Genomic DNA, 17,573 nt, shown 5'->3' on the forward strand with positions numbered 1-17,573 from the left:
CTTGGCCATTCCAAAACATTAACTTTATTCTTCTTTAACCATTCTTTGGTAGAACGACTTGTGTGCTTAGGGTCGTTGTCTTGCTGCATGACCCACCTTCTCTTGAGATTCAGTTCATGGACAGATGTCCTGACATTTTCCTTTACAATTCGCTGGTATAATTCAGAATTCATTGTTCCATCAATGATGGCAAGCCGTCCTGGCCCAGATGCAGCAAAACAGGCCCAAACCATGATAGTATCACCACCATGTTTCACAGATGGGATAAGGTTCTTATGCTGGAATGCAGTGTTTTCCTTTCTCCAAACATAACGCTTCTCATTTAAACCAAAAAGTTCTAGTTTGGTCTCATCCGTCCACAAAACATTTTTTCCAATAGCCTTCTGGCTTGTTCACGTGATCTTTAGCAAACTGCAGACAAGCAGCAGTGTTCTTTTTGGAGAGCAGTGTCTTTCTCCTTGCAACCCTGCCATGCACGCCATTGTTGTTCAGTGTTCTCCTGATGGTGGACTCATGAACATTAACATTAGCCAATGTGAGAGGCCTTCAGTTGCTTAGAAGTTACCCTGGGGTCCTTTGTGACCTTGCCGACTATTATACGCCTTGCTCTTGGAGTGATCTTTGTTGGTCAACCACTTCTGGGGAGGGTCACAATGGTCTTGAATTTCCTCCATTTGTACACAATCTGTCTGACTGTGGATTGGTGGAGTCCAAACTCTTTAGAGATGGTTTTGTAACCTTTTCCAGCCTGATGAGCATCAACAACACTTTTTCTGAGGTCCTCAGAAATCTCCTTTGTTCGTGCCATGATGCACTTCCACAAACGTGTGTTGTGAAGATCAGACTTTGATAGATCCCTGTTCTTTAAATAAAACAGGGTGCCCACTCACACCTGATCGTCATCCCATTGATTGAAAACACCTGACTCTAATTTCACCTTCCAATTAACTGCTAATCCTAGAGGTTCACATACTTTTGCCACTCACAGATATGTAATATTGGATCATTTTCCTCAATAAATAAATGACCAAGTATCATATTTTTGTCTCATTTTTTTAACTGGGTTCTCTTTATCTAGTTTTAGGACTTGGGTGAACATCTGATGATGTTTTAGGTCATGCAGAAATATAGAAAATTCTAAAGTGTTCACAAACTTTCAAGCACCACTGTAATTCATATGTTTATATCTAATATCGCATACGATATCTTAATAATTCGACATTTTATGATTCTATTGCATTGCAGCCGCGTCATGTAGCTTACACTAGAGCTCTCGCAGAGCTTCTCCACCCTCCATGTGTTTGTTACCTGTGATTGCAAGTCTGAACTCGACACTGAAACAGGGCGGGGTCACATTTCAGTCATCCTGAGGGCAGTTATTCCCGGATATTCAACACTTCACTTGTGCTTTAAACCTGTTTATTTCACACTATTCTTCACTTCGAGGGATACTTTAAAACTAAGCTCGTAGCTGGATATTACATCCACAGTTTGTGGATAATAAGACAGTGTATACCTTGACAAGCGGTGAGTATGTGGCCTAATTATGTCTGTGGTATTTTTAACTTGGCAACACAAATAGTTGGTCTGTTAGCTGGCTGAACCTGACTGACCTGCTGAGAGCACATACCTTAAAAAGTTATTTAAACTTGTAGTTTTGTTAAGTTTTTCTCATGAATCATACCTGCGTGTTCAAACACTGAGAGATACAGTGGCATGCAAAAGTTTGGGCACCCTTACTGAAAATGTCTGTTACTGTGAATAGTTAAGTGAGCAGAAGATGAACTGATCACCAAAAGACATAAAGACGAGACATTTCTTTTCAGCATTTTATGCAAGATTTGTGTATTATTTTTGTTTTGTACAATTGGAGAATGAAAAAAGAAAAGGAACACCATATGCGAAAGTTTGGGCACCCCAATACATTTGAGTTCTCAGGTAACTTTTACCAAGGTTCCAGACCTTAATTAGCTTATAATACATAGGGCCAAATTACTCAATTCTGATTGGTCAATCAAGGAGGGCTTTTTTCCTTAACATGAGCCGTATTTCTGAATTGAATTTTTTTTGAATTTATTTTTATTTCGAACATGTATAAAAAAAAATGTATGTAACTATTTGTACATACAAAAGAAAGAAAGCAAGAAAGTGACAAAAAAATTAATAAATAAAATACATAAAGAGCTAAGGTGGTGTTTACATTAGACCGTATCCGTCTCGTTTTCGTCGCGGATGCACTGTCCGTTCACATTAAAACGCCGGGAAATGACTCCACAGGCGGAACAACTTGAATCCGCCAGGGCCCACGTATTCAATCCATTACGTATCTGATCCGGTGCTGTGTAAACATTGAGGAACGAGGATACGCTGTGCTGAGCTCTAGCTGATGTCGTCATTGGACAACGTCACTGTGACATCCACCTTCCTGATTCGCTGGCGTTGGTCATGCCACGTTGGTCATGTGACGCGACTGCTGAAAAACGGCGCGGACTTTCACTTCCTGCTATTTGTCCCGAATCACTGCTCGTGCGCTTCACTCGCGCGCTCTGTGAGCTGTGCAGGGCCGGAGTGCGCACCCTCCAGAGGGCACTCGCTGTTCAGGGTGGAGTGATTTGGAGCGCAGGATGCCTGCGGAGCAGAGCGTATCCGTGTATTGGCGTTGCTGTGTGCACGCGAATCGTGTATTGGCGTTGCTGTGTGCACGCGAATCGTTTTAAAAACGTTAATCTGATGATCCGCTGTTACGGTCTAATATAAACACCACCTAAGACATTACAATACACCGCACATTGTTCGAAAAAGGAATGGGAAGAAGTACAATACTGAAATGCTATTGGCTAGTTCGTTACTTGGTTATGGTTACAAAAATGAGCAAATTTCATCAACAAAATGGCTGACTCTGCTGACTCAGCAATGCCATGTTTCGCTATATTTGATGAAGAAATGACAAACCAACTGAAAGCTGCAAGCGAAAATGAAAATACCAAAAAAAAGTACGAATTTTTGGCTTCCCGTGTTTAAGAAATGGGCTGCAGAAAGACAAATAAACGACTCTCGAGTGGCATATTAGACAAGGTGCTATCGCAGTTTTATGCAGAAGTGAGGAAAGAAAATGGGGAAAACTACGAACCAGACTCAAAGTAATGCAGGCAGCATTGGATCGGCATCTGAGACAAGAGAAATATCCGGGATCAATCCAGAAAGATGTCACTTTTCAAGAATCACGAAAAGTCCTCGAGGGAAAAGCGAGAGATTTGCGAATACAAGGAACGCTTTAGAAACTGATTCAAACATGCAAGATAGTCTTGCGCCCTCATAAAATTAAGGATCAATTTCACTCGTGATTTCAAAGTTTTCAAAACTTTGAAATCACGAGTGAAATTGATCCTTAATTTTACTCGGCCCCATACGATTACCTATACTTATTGAGCTGTAGCTTGTTCAAATTCTTCATTAGGAAAGGTCAGATGATGCAGATTTCAAAGCTGTATAAATTCTCTGACTCCTCAAACTTGTCCCTAAAATCAACAGCCATGGGCTCCTCTAAGCAACTCCCTCGCATTCTGAATAATAAAATAATTGATGCTCACAAAGCAGGAGAAGGCTACAAGAACATAGCAAAGTGTTTTCAGGTAGCTGTTTCCTCAGATTGTAATGTTATTAAGAAATGGCAGTTTACAGAAACAGTGGAGATCAAGGTGAGGTCTGGAAGATGAAGAAAACTTTCTGAAAGAACTGCTCGTTAGATTGCTAGAAAGGCAAATAAAAACCCCTGTTTGACTGCAAAAGACCTTCAGAAAGATTTAGCAGACCCTGGAGTGGTGGTGCACTGTTCTACTATGCAGCGACACCTGAACAAATATGACCTTCATGGAAGAGTCATCAGAAGAAAACCTTTCCTGCGTCCTAGCCACAAAATTCAGCGTCTGAAGTTTGCAAATGAACATCTAAATAAGCCTGATGCATTTTGGAAACAAGTCCTGTGGACTGATGAAATCAAAATAGAACTTTTTGGCCACGATGTGCAAAGGTATGTTTGGAGAAAAAAGGGTGCCAAATTCCAGGAAAAGAACACCTCTCCAACTCTGAAGCATGGGTGTGGATCGATCATGCTTTGGGGTTGTGTTGCAGCCAGTGGCACAGGGCACATTTCACTGGTCGAGGGAAGCATGGATTCAAATAAATACCAGCAAATTCCAGAAGCAAACATCACACCATCTGTAAAAAAGTTGAAGTTAAAAAGAGGACGGGTCCTACAATAAGACGATGATCCAAAACACACCTCAAAATCTATAATGGAATACCTCAAGAGGCCCAAGCTGAAGGTTTTGCCCTGGCCCTCACAGTCCCCTGACCTAAACATCATTGAAAATCTGTGGATAGATCTCAAAAAAGCAGTGCGTGCAAGACAGCCCAAGAAACTTGTAGAACTGGAAGCCTTTTGCAAGGCAAGGCAAGGCAAGGCAAGTTTATTTATATAGTGCATTTCATACACAGTGGCAGTTCAATGTGCTTTACAGAGATAAAGGCAAAACAGTAAACAATAGAAAATAAAAGTACATAAAATAAAGGGGGAAGAAGAGAGAAAAATAAAAATAATATAAGAATTAAACAATAGTAGAAATAAAGTAATAAAATGAAGTAAAAGCTCAGTAAAAAACAGCAGAATAAAATGGAATAAAAGTTAAGTAACGTTTAAAACATGTAAAGATGATGACATTTGGGGGCGTCGTGGATAAGGCGCCATACCATAAATCCGGGGACCCGGGTTCGATTCTGACCCGAGGTCATTTCCCGATCTCTCTCCCGCTCATTTCCTGTCTCTACACTGTCCTATCTAATAAAGGTGGAAAAAGAACCCCCCAAAAAATCTTTAAAGATGATGACATTTATCAGTTAGCAGAAAGCATCTGAGAACAGCTTGGTCTTTAGTCTAGATTTGAAGCTGCCAACAGCAGGAGCATTTTTGATGTCCTCTGGGAGTTGGTTCCATAGCTGTACTGCATAGTAGCTAAAAGCTGCTTCACCACACTTTGTTTTAACAACAGGTTTTACCAGTAAATTTTGCTGCTGCGAGCTGGTAGATCTGATTGGGTTAGGCCGCTGCAACATATCAGAGAGGTAATTGGGCCCTGTACCATTTAGAGATTTGTACACCAGCAGCAATGCTTTAAAGTCAATTCTGTACGGTAGCTTACTGGAAGCCAGTGAAGGGACCTTCGAATTGGACCTTAGAATTGCAAGGACGAATGTGTGAAAATCCCCCAGGTAAGAACTGAAAGATTATTAACTGGCTACAAAAAGTGTTTACAAGCTGTGATACTTGCCAAAGGGGGTGTTACTAAGTACTGACCATACAGGGTGCCCAAACTTTTGCTTCGGGCCCCTTTCCTTTTTTTGTCATTTTGAAAATGTAAAAGATGAAAATAATTTTTTTTTTTTGCTTAAAATATAAAGGGAATGAGTCATCTTTAACTTTATGCCTTTTGGAGATCATTTCATCTTCAACTTGCTTGACTGTTCACAGTAACAGCAATTTTGACCAGGGGTGCCCAAACTTTTGCATACCACTGTACAGATACACCCCAGTTTTGTTTGTGTGTGAGTATGCATGTGGTTTGGAATTCTATCTAAAGTGATTAGAAACTTCGTATGAGCCATCCAGAAATATTGACCGAGACATTGTCTGTCAGGGGTGCCTTTTTTTTTTCCCTCTCCTTCTTCTTGATCACTTACTCAGGGGTGTTTCTAGATAATGAAATGACCAGGGGCTCAATCAAGTTTTTCTGGGGCTTGTATATATATATATATATATTTTTTTTTTTTTTTTCAGGGACATGGACATCGATAGGTTGGGGAGGTTATATCCAACTTTCCAAGAAATTGTTTATATCATCACCCACACACATTCAAAGGTTATGACACCTTTATTACAGATCCTTTCTATTAAGTTATTACCAACACCCATAATGCCTCAGGAAACTGACGCATGTGTCAATTGACTATTAAATATCACTCGTAAGATTAATCATCAGTTTAAGAACAATATCATTTCCATACATGTCAACCTTTGGTCAATCAAACCTGTATAACCAACCTCCAAAATCCGTATTTTCCTTATAAAATCCTTATAAGATGCAAATTAAAATAATTTACCTAAAATTTGAATGATAATTAACAATGATGTATCCCAGTTACTTTTAATATTAATAACAATAAACCTTCAGAATGAATACAAAGCTCCAATGTTTGACAAAAACACAAAATGTCACTCTAATGTTCTGAATTGTACTCCATGACAGCTTTTTTAGCAGTCTGCACCAATACCTCACGAGGCTGCATGTCACAGCAAGTGTCTGTGTTGATCTTGCCGGAGTGCCCATTCAGAATCTTTTCAGTCGCTATTGAAAGTCGCTCAGGTGGAAATACGCTTTTCAAACAAAATGTTACTTCCCGGTTGGCGGGATTCTCGCAATGCGGTGTGCGCATGATCAAAAGTGGAACGAATTCTCGCTACCACAAGATAACGCGCGATTCCATAAGACTCTTTACTGGCTGTCGGTGCTTTCTGTGGTGTACAGTACGTTTGTAAATGTTATGCGCTCTTTTATCATCGTGGGAATTGATTATAGCTCTAAATAAATATTGAAGTTTTTTTAAAGAATCCGTAAAACTTTATTTGTACGCCCGTATACTACGTTTATTGAATCAAATCCGTATAAAATACGGACATTCCGTATAGGTTGACGTATGCATTTCTCAGGTTCACACATCTCTCCTTTAGGACCACAAAGACAAATTCAAAGCTACGTTATTATATTAGAACATTCAAAATCCTGGATAATATAAATATGTCTTCCAATCTTCTTTCTCCCTCTCTCTCTCTCTCTCTCTCTCTCTCACACACACACATACACATAAATACCATTTTCTCCAGTGCATCCAGGCTTATTTGTAGTATATGGACAGCACAAATTTATGCTGACATTAATATGACGGGGCGGCACGGTGGTGTAGTCGTTAGCACTGTTGCGTCACAGCAAGAAGGTTCTGGGTTTGAGCCCAGCAGCCGACGGGGGCCTTCCTGTGTGGAGTTTGCATGTTCTCCCCGTGTCTGCGTGGGTTTCCTCCGGTTTCCCCTACAGTCCAAAGACATGCAGGTTAGGTTAACATGGGGCAGGCTTGGGCTGAAGTGCCCTTGAGCACTAACTGCTCTCCAGGCGCTGTAGTATGGCTGCCCACTGCTCTGGGTATTTGTGTGTTCACTGCTTCAGATAGGTTAAACGCAGAGGATGTATTTCACTGTGCTTGAGTGTGCATGTGACAAATAAAGGCTTCGTCAAGAGAATACTGCGTGGCAAAACAAAAAACGCACTATTTTACCCCTATATGTGACTAATATGCCAAAGGCTGGCTATGGTATGGTCGGCTGGCTGGTTCTGCGTAGGCTACATGTACTGTAGCATTAAAACATATGATGAAATTATGTCAGGGTAACTACTGGTGTCTACATGAACTCAAATTGTTGTTGACCTGTTAAATAAACTTGGGGCGAATAGACCCCCACTGTCAATATTCATGAAACCACTCGAACTTTTAAGCTTGCCTGGCACACTAATCATACAGATCCGATGCTGTAAATTCGAGATAACCAGACTACATGAAGCGGGTTTTGTGCATCAAGATAATTCGATAGGTTAGTGTTAATACAACCCCGATTCCAAAAAAGTTGGGACAAAGTACAAATTGTAAATAAAAACAGAATGCAATGATGTGGAAGTTTCAAAATTCCATATTTTATTCAGAATAGAACATAGATGACATATCAAATGTTTAAACTGAGAAAATTTATCATTTAAAGAGAAAAATTAGGTGATTTTAAATTTCATGACAACAACACATCTCAAAAAAGTTGGGACAAGGCCATGTTTACCACAGTGAGACATCCCCTTTTCTCTTTACAACAGTCTGTAAACGTCTGGGGACTGAGGAGACAAGTTGCTCAAGTTTAGGGATAGGAATGTTAACCCATTCTTGTCTAATGTAGGATTCTAGTTGCTCAACTGTCTTAGGTCTTTTTTGTCGTATCTTCCGTTTTATGATGTGCCAAATGTTTTCTATGGGTGAAAGATCTGGACTGCAGGCTGGCCAGTTCAGTACCCAGACCCTTCTTCTACGCAGCCATGATGCTGTAATTGATGCAGTATGTGGTTTGGCATTGTCATTTTGGAAAATGCAAGGTCTTCCCTGAAAGAGACGTCGTCTGGATGGGAGCATATGCTGCTCTAGAACCTGGATATACCTTTCAGCATTGATGGTGTCTTTCCAGATGTGTAAGCTGCCACGGCGGATGGCACGGTGAATTGTGTTCACAGATAATGTTCTCTGGAAATATTCCTGAGCCCATTTTGTGATTTCCAATACAGAAGCATGCCTGTATGTGATGCAGTGCCGTCTAAGGGCCCGAAGATCACGGGCACCCAGTATGGTTTTCCGGCCTTGACCCTTACGCCCAGAGATTCTTCCAGATTCTCTGAATCTTTTGATGATATTATGCACTGTAGATGATGATATGTTCAAACTCTTTGCAATTTTACACTGTCGAACTCCTTTCTGATATTGCTCCACTATTTGTCGGCGCAGAATTAGGGGGATTGGTGATCCTCTTCCCATCTTTACTTCTGAGAGCCGCTGCCACTCCAAGATGCTCTTTTTATACCCAGTCATGTTAATGACCTATTGCCAATTGACCTAATGAGTTGCAATTTGGTCCTCCAGCTGTTCCTTTTTTGTACCTTTAACTTTTCCAGCCTCTTATTGCCCCGTCCCAACTTTTTTGAGATGTGTTGCTGTCATGAAATGTCAAATGAGCCAATGTTTGGCATGAAATTTCAAAATGTCTCACTTTCGACATTTGATATGTTGTCTATGTTCTATTGTGAATACAATATCAGTTTTTGAGATTTGTAAATTATTGCATTCCGTTTTTATTTACAATTTGTACTTTGTCCCAACTTTTTTGGAATCGGGGCTGTACAGTCTATATTATACACCCATGGTCAATGACTTACAGTCTGTTTTCATGTTGAAAATTCCAATAATAGTGGATTTTTTTTTAAGTCGTCTTCTGACCAGTTCTGAATGTTCTTCTGTCGGTGGTTACCAACATTTTGAATGTGCACTGTGTAGCGGTCATTTATGTTCCCCTGTGTTCCCCCCTCCGTCTTTGGACACTGCAAGTCAAGTTCTGATCTGTTTCGGTTGTTTTCTATTAATCCCTTACTTAATTTTTTTTTTTTTGAGGGCTAAAATACCCAGGGCTGGGCTCAAAATGCCCAGGGCTATAATTAGGGCCTAACAACACCACTGCACCTGCTTGTGTGTGTGTGTCACTGAAAAAGAACTAGCATACTAGCAATGTAATGATCAACATGTCAATCTGGCTTAAAAAAAAAAAAGCTTCTGATATTCAAGTGAAATGTAAAAACTGATGTGACTGTTTGTTTGTTTGTTTGTTTAATAAAATTTACTTGTTTTTTTCCCCTCTCTATGCAGAACTATACAATGACTAACATCGCTAAAAACCTGAATGATGAAGTTCTGACCTGCCGGGCTCAGCGCTGTAATAACCTCGGCAAGTGTGTGATTCAGAATGGAGAGCAGGTTTGTGAGTGTATCCTGGGCTACAGAGGAGACGCATGCGAAGACACCGTCAATGACGGGTTAGCCGTCCCACTCACTCTGGGAGTCTTGGGCTTCATCATTGGCTTCGTTCTCCTGGCATTTGCTCTTGCACTTCTCCAGCAAAAGAGAAAGAAATTGATTTGGTATGATTTTGATTTGGTATGATGCCTTTCTCTTGTGACCGCGTATCTCAGATTAATCCTTTTGAACATGCTTTTTTTTTTTTTATCAAATGCATTGATTTACTTGCATTACTTCCAAGGTGTGTAAGATCAATGACGGGAATTCTATTGGTTTTAATTTTCATTTTGAATTGTGCTCCTAGGGGAGAAACCATGATGAAAACGAAGGTCTTGAAAAGTAGTGGAAATCTTCCTCACATGAAAATAGGTTTGTAACCACTTTACTGCAGGACAAGATAAAACATCAGTAAAAAGTTTCTCTCTCTCTCTCTCTCTCTTCTTGGCATGACAAACTATTTGCATATCTCCTCTTTGATAAAACATGCATCTGGACAGCTCGGAGCGAACAGGATGAGGGAGTGTTCAGGTTCCTTTCCCTACAGACGTCATTGTTGTGCTTTTATTTTTGTAGACATGAAGTAAAAATACCATCAGTCATTTTAAAAGGTTTACCTTTTTAAATATCTCATCTCATTATCTGTAGCCGCTTTATCCTGTTCTACAGGGTCGCAGGCAAGCTGGAGCCTATCCCAGCTGACTACGGGCGAAAGGCGGGGTACACCCTGGACAAGTCGCCAGGTCATCACAGGGCTGACACATAGACACAGACAACCATTCACACTCACATTCACACCTACAGCCAATTTAGAGTCACCAGTTAACCTAACCTGCATGTCTTTGGACTGTGGGGGAAACCGGAGCACCCGGAGGAAACCCACGCGGACACGGGGAGAACATGCAAACTCCGCACAGAAAGGCCCTCGCCCGCCACAGGGCTCGAACCCGGACCTTCTTGCTGTGAGGTGACAGCGCTAACCACTACACCACCGTGCCGCCCCCTTTTTAAATATAATATTGTTTATTGTAGAAATGTCTTCAGTCATCATGATATGTTTGTCCATTCACCCACCCTTAATATCCACTAATATTTGCGGAGTCCGTCATATTCTGTTTAATCAGCATCCAGAATCAGGCTGCCTTTAAAGACAGGATGCAAAACAAAGTGATATTTCTTGTAGCCTGTAATTATTTGAGCAAATTTTCCCAAAGCATTCACCAGTTCAAGGACTAGACAAGTATCTAGAAAGGGTTTGTATGTACATCCAGTAAGGACAGTATGCTCCTACACAATAGGAATATAATCTTTTAAATTCAGGACCAAGTGTAGGTTCTTTGCAAAAAAAAAAAAAAAGGGTAGGACGTTCAATCTGGGGCGGCACAGTGGTGTAGTGGTTAGCACTGTCGCCTCACAGCAAGAAGGTACGGGTTCGAGCCCCGTGGCCGGCGAGGGCCTTTCTGTGCGGAGTTTGCATGTTCTCCCCGTGTCCGTGTGGGTTTCCTCCGGGTGCTCCGGTTTCCCCCACAGTCCAAAGACATGCAGGTTAGGTTAACTGGTGACTCTAAATTGACCGTACAGTAGGTGTGAATGTGAATTGTCTGTGTCTATGTGTCAGCCCTGTGATGACCTGGCGACTTGTCCAGGGTGTACCCCGCTTTTCGCCCGTAGTCAGCTGGGATAGGCTCCAGCTTGCCTGCGACCCTGTAGAACAGGATAAAGCGGCTAGAGATAATGAGATGAGACGTTCAATCTGGCATTTTCGTGAACATCACCCATACTGCTTATTTTAAACGCAAAGTCTTTAAATAGAACCTATAGAAGATTGAATTATCAGAGTAAAACTAATGGCACTGAATACAGTAGGTGTATGATATAGTTTTTGTGTATTGTTTTTAGTACACGTGCTTACTCTCTGGTCTCTCTGTGTTTTTGTCACTTCAGGAAAAAGGGAGTTTTTGTACATATAAAGTATTTCCGCTTCAACAAAAACGAATCCTCGTCTTCACTGTCTACCCGGAAGCATGCCTTAAAAGATTCGGGAACTTTATTCTTCGTGCAAGTTCTACATTTCTACTTTTAAAGGAAAGGAACCAACAGGTGTCTTGTGCTTGGGGGCTCCTTTAACACTCAAAGGCTCCGGGTGCTAAATGGCTGTTTTGTGTGTGTGACTGGCCTGTTTTTTTTTTTTTTTTCGTCAGTGCACAAGCATTTGAAATGTGTTGGAAACATGAAACCTCCATGATACTGATCTTATCTCGCTCTCAGTCTGGCAGCACCGAGGCAATGACTGTACAGTATCCTACATAGTTTCAGCAGTGTGCTGTGCTTATCTTTACATAACTTCAGATCTGACTGGTCAATTCAAATCATACAGCATTTTGATTGATGAAAAGAAAGAAGTGTTCTGTACTGGGTGATTTAGACAGCTTTTGTATATTTGAGACCTGTCAACACATTTTAGTGCCTTGTGACAAAAAAACAAACAAACCCTCGAATTAGATGCTTTACTGTGTTCACGTGTGATGATTTGATTTATCTTCTCCACTGATTGCATATGGTCAAACTCTGGCCATGGAAGTTCTTCATGGGATTTTATTTTACGTAAGTGTTTTATGAAAGCTTTTGAAAAATTGTTTATAATTTCCGTGCCACTTCAATGAAAAAGAAAAGTTTTCTGTGCCTCGTGCCAAGGTTCATTCAGTCGATCATAATATTGAATAGAATTCATTATAGCAACCAAAGATGAGTACATGAATTCCAAAGTCAAGTTTTATCTTAAGTTTTATTCACTGCTTAAATGTGATTTAATAAATAAAAATCTAAGCATTGGAAAATTGCTGTGGTATAAGAGGAGTAAAACATGTTGGAATTTAAAAAAAAATGTATAACAACACCATCATTGATTGATTTTCCTCGAACAGCACATCCTGTTAATTCCTTGCAGCATAACATGAGACAAGAAACTTGCTTAGAGCTTAAACACGTCTTTAAAACATGTTCACTGTGTTTATAATATCAACATTTTTTTTTCTCTGCAATAATGATGTATCCTGTCAATAATAAAAGTCGTTATTGAGACATCTGTTGGTCATTAATTGTGAAAGAAGACTGAACAGTAAAGTATGTGTTTAAACTCGGATTTTACATCTGAACAAATCAGTGCTGAAGAACATGGAACAAACTAGCAATTTTCTTCTTGTCCCCGATAAACACGTTTGTGTCAGGATGAAAGGTGGAGTCACACCAAGACCAGACAGACCAGTCTTGTTTCATTCAAGACCTAGAACTCATTTTCCTTTTTCTTTTTTTTTCTCCTTATGTGTTACTGATCCCTGAAATCATAATGCAAACTGGAAACAAACCCGTTTCAAACGAACATTTATATTAATAACTGATATTAGTATTATTGATAGTCCAAGGTGTTCAGGTTCCAACTTCAACATAATATTTACAGTATTTACAAAGTTAAAACTTCAAGCATGGCAATACTGTGTTCAGCCTCATCTGTTTACCTCTGACTCAAGTTCTCGCTCAATCAGGCACATAAACAAAGTAAAATCCCATTTCCCATCAGCAATAGTGATTAGAGGCTGTACTGATAAACATGCCATATTTTAGTGATCTGTTATTGGAGGTGCCTTTATAAGCAATAAGGTATTTTATGCACAGTTTAATCCTTCTCTAGCCGAGGGCAACTTCAAGGTTGTTTATTGTATTTGATGCGTAAAAACATTTTGGGTATGAGATTAAAACCATCCATCCATCATCTGTAGCCGCTTATCCTGTCCTACAGGGTCGCAGGCAAGCTGGAGCCTATCCCAGCTGACTATGGGCGAGAGGGTACACCCTGGACAAGTCTCCAGGTTATCGCAGGGCTGACACAGAGACACAGACACCCATTCACACCTACGGTCAATTTAGAGCCATCAATTAACCTAACCTGCATGTCTTTGGACTGTAGGGGAAACCGGAGGAATCCCACACAGGCAACATGCAAACTCCATACAGAAAGGCCTTCGCCGGCCGCTGGGCTCGAACCCAGGACCTTCTTGCTGTGAGGCGACAGTACTAACCACTACGCCACCCGAGATTAAAACTAGTTTTTGAGATTAATATTAATTCCTGTTATCAAGTGGCATTATGCTTGAGCATTGTGTTCATTGTGACATTTAGAAAAGGGGAAATATTACACAGCTAAGGTTCCATTCCAGATGTTAAATAATCATTATGAACTTGGAGCCTATCCCAGCTGACTATGGGCAAGAGGTGGGGTATCGCAGGGCTGACACAGGTCAATTTAGAGCCACCAATTCACCTAACCTGCATGTCTTTGGACTGTGGGGGAAAGCGGAGGAAACCCATGCAAACATCACACAAAAAGGCCCTCGCTGGCACCAAACCCAGAACCTTCTTGCTGTGAGGAGACACTTGAGATTAAAGCTAGTTTTTGAGTTTAATATTAATTCCTGTTATCAAGTGTTCATTGTGGGTGGCACGGTGGTGTAGTGGTTAGCGCTGTCGCCTCACAGCAAGAAGGTCCGGGTTCGAGCCTGTGCGGAGTTTGCATGTTCTCCCCGTGTCCGCGTGGGTTTCCTCCGGGTGCTCCAGTTTCCCCCACAGTCCAAAGACATGCAGGTTAGGTTAACTGGTGACTCTAAATTGACCGTAGGTGTGAATGTGAGTGTGAATGGTTGTCTGTGTCTATGTGTCAGCCCTGTGATGACCTGGCGACTTGTCCAGGGTGTACCCCGCCTTTCACCCGTAGTCAGCTGGGATAGGCTCCAGCTTGCCTGCGACCCTGTAGAACAGGATAAAGCGGCTAGAGATAATGAGATGAGATGAGATGAGATGAGATGAGATGAGATGAAGTGTTCATTGTGGCATTTAGAAAAGGGGAACACATTCCAGATGTTACATAATCATCAGAAACTTGGTATGACTGAAACTTAAGTTAACCCAGATCAAAGTATATAGAGGATATGATCAAATGGAGCAGATGAAAGATCAAGTCACAGGTCGGCGTCGTAAGGTCTTGCGCCAAAGGAAGGGTTATCCATGCCTTTCTTTGAAGATTTGGCTCTGGGGTAATCAAAGTCATCGTCCAGGGAGTCCCGGGAATACGCCGGCATGCTCGAGTTGTTGCGCGTAACGCTGCTCGGGATGTTGGTTCTTGGATACGGAGCCGGATTGGGCGCGCGAACAGAGGTCTGGACCGGGCGCGCTGTTTGCGGTTTCTCTCCGCGGTTCCGTCCGCCGCAGCACCGACAGATCCCGACGAACAGGGTCAACCCGCCGATCACTTCCATGATCCCGCCGATGTAACCCAGAACGATGCAGTAACCCACCCGGATGTCCGGCTGTTGCGGGTTGATGAAGACGGTAGTCGTGTTAAGGCTGGTCAAGATATGCGTATACCACGCGATCGGGATGATCGTGAGCACCCCTGAGCAGAAAATGAGCAGACCCCCGAATCCTGCAAGGCGCCATCGGGGACGCTTGTCGGTCCAGCAGCGCGCAGCCGGCGTCACCACGGCCAGCCCGACTAAGGTCAAGATCAACGACGCGACCATCATTCCTTGCGCAACCGTAACGACCTGGTTGTTAAAATACGGTTGGTCGGTGCCTCTCAGGTTGCAGGTCTCATCACTGCTTGTCGTGAAGGTCTTGCAGATGTCCCAGATGCCCTGGTTGATCACCGTGCTCACGGACTCTCCAGCCACGTTATAGAGCTGCCGCCAGTTGGGCGCAACCGTGCTGGTCAGGTCCAGGATCCATCCGCAGGGCGCAAGCACCAGGCCTACGATCAAAATCCCTGGGGTCCTCATCGCAGAGTCGGATGCTTCACTCGCTCTCTGTCGCACACCTTGAGCTCCAAACCATCGCACTCTGACTTATAAACAGCTGGAGGGTGGGTCCATCCATTCACACCTGACGTTTATGGCTCCGAGGGGGGAAGAGCTGAGCTCTGATCGTGTGGTTTCGATAGGCTGTATGTTTTCAAAAGAAACATTCACATAGCAGGAGCTCGAGGTTTCATCTGGTTTGGCAGGATCTGAAAGTTTTGCTCTTGTCGCAAAAGCAGAGACTTTTCTTCCTCAGGAAGCACTGCTTCTTTGTTCCATGTGGGCTCTGCCAGCTGCACAGCAGCACAGAGGAAAGCGCTCCAGAGGGTCTTCACCACCACCCAGAAGATCATCAGATGCCCTCTCCTCTCCCTGGAAGAGCTTTCGAGTTCCCGCTGCCTCAAAAGAGTCCATGGTATATTAAAAGATCCATCCCACATTCACCTGGACATTCTCTGTTTGAACTGGTGCCCATGGTCCAGACCAATGAAGACATGAACAAATAGACCGAAAAACAGCTTCTCCCCAAGCTACCCAAGAACCATAACTACACTAAACGCTGCTTGTATTAAAAGGACTTTGCAATTTAAAAAAACAAAAACAAACAAACAAACAAAAAAACCCAGCAGAGTGTGAATGTCTTGTCATATATATATATATAATTCATCTCTAGTCGCTTTATCCTGTTCTACAGGGTCGCAGGGAAGCTGGAGCCTATCCCAGCTGACTACGGGCGAAAGGCGGGGTACACCCTGGACAAGTCGCCAGGTCATCGCAGGGCTGACACATAGACACAGACAACCATTCACACCTACGGTCAATTTAGAGTCACCAGTTAACCTAACCTGCATGTCTTTGGACTGTGGGGGAAACCGGAGCACCCGGAGGAAACCCACGCGGACACGGGGAGAACATGCAAACTCCGCACAGAAAGGCCCTCGTTGGCCACTGGGCTCGAATCCAGGACCTTCTTGCTGTGAGGCGACAATGCTAACCACTACACCACTGTGCCGCCCCGTGCAACATTAGTTAATTATAAAATAATCTAGCAACATGCAGACACCACATCTGACCGCTACGCATATGTCCTGGTTGAATACTCCATTCCAAAACCATAAAACTGCTTCTCTAAGAGCCTCTACTCTTCTAAAAAGGTTTTCCACTTCATTTGAGGGTTTGTCCTCATTCACCCACAAAACTGTTAATGAGGTCAGGCACTGATAGTCCAGATCATCCCAAAAGTGTTCACTGGGGTTGGGTTCAGACTTCAGAGCACCAAGTTCAGGCCACTTTGAGCTCTTCTACTCCAACTATGACGAGACTCCCTAAGCTCTGGCGAAGGGAAATCTTAATGCTACAGCATGCAAAGACATTCTGAGGAAGGCCAACATGTGGATGTTCTGGTCAACTGCATGCATACAGTTCCATCATTCTGTCGCTAAACGAATAGCTGATCACACCGAAGTGCTTGCTGAGCGCCGATATTTATTAGTTTGGTCCTGCGTTTCCTTTCCTTCATATATAACATAACGCCTTTTCTTCTCGTTTTCCGTTACTGTAGTCTGTCTTTCACGTTTCATTCGCACACTCACATCCGGCATTTTTCTCTCCTGTTTCAAATTTGTATCCCACAATGCCTTGCACGAACAGGGAAAGCCCACCACGTGATGCATGACCTAGTATCTTGAATTGGGTCATGATGAAGCAAGAAAAAATAGCAGAGAATTTAGGGCCACATGGCTCTAAATTCATTAATTGTTCTATTTTTAAAAAATTAATAAGATTGGAGGTCTGTGATTCGAATTCAGTAGCTTTCAGTCCACTAAACAAAAACAAGTAGGTGTCAGGGAAAATTCTTTTTATGACCTAAACTTGAAAAATCTGAAAGGCAGTCTAGCTTTAAATGTAGGCGTTTTCAGCTATGATAATATTGACTATAAGATAATGTAAAATGTGTTTTGCTGTTTATTACTTGAGGACATAATCACAGTACAGAGGACTGGAAAGGAATGCCTACATGGTGTC

At 42.2% G+C, this 17,573-nt stretch overlaps 2 protein-coding genes across 5 annotated transcripts; one reads left to right on the top strand and one right to left on the bottom strand.

Annotated features, from left to right (window-relative positions):
• Positions 1-1,343: 1,343 nt before the first annotated feature.
• On the top strand, positions 1,344-12,783 carry LOC132873052 (neurogenic locus notch homolog protein 3-like). Of its 4 annotated transcripts, XM_060908265.1 has the most exons (5): positions 1,344-1,527; positions 5,834-5,915; positions 9,556-9,827; positions 10,010-10,074; positions 11,647-12,783. In XM_060908265.1, the coding sequence occupies exons 2-5, from the start codon at positions 5,838-5,840 to the stop codon at positions 11,670-11,672; spliced, it is 441 nt and encodes a 146-aa protein (XP_060764248.1). In that variant the 5' UTR covers positions 1,344-1,527; positions 5,834-5,837; the 3' UTR covers positions 11,673-12,783. The 4 variants fall into 4 exon arrangements, with proteins under 4 accessions (XP_060764248.1, XP_060764250.1, XP_060764249.1 ...); XM_060908267.1 differs by lacking the exon at positions 5,834-5,915; XM_060908266.1 differs by lacking the exon at positions 11,647-12,783 and having other exon boundaries at positions 9,556-9,843; positions 10,010-10,075.
• On the bottom strand, positions 12,469-15,631 carry LOC132873050 (claudin-23-like). Its single transcript, XM_060908263.1, has one exon. The coding sequence runs from the start codon at positions 15,528-15,530 to the stop codon at positions 14,715-14,717; it is 816 nt and encodes a 271-aa protein (XP_060764246.1). The 5' UTR covers positions 15,531-15,631; the 3' UTR covers positions 12,469-14,714.
• Between the last annotated feature and the right edge of the window lie 1,942 nt (positions 15,632-17,573).

This window comes from Neoarius graeffei, chromosome 25 (assembly GCF_027579695.1).
Source record: "Neoarius graeffei isolate fNeoGra1 chromosome 25, fNeoGra1.pri, whole genome shotgun sequence".
Classification (NCBI taxonomy): Eukaryota; Metazoa; Chordata; class Actinopteri; order Siluriformes; family Ariidae; genus Neoarius; species Neoarius graeffei.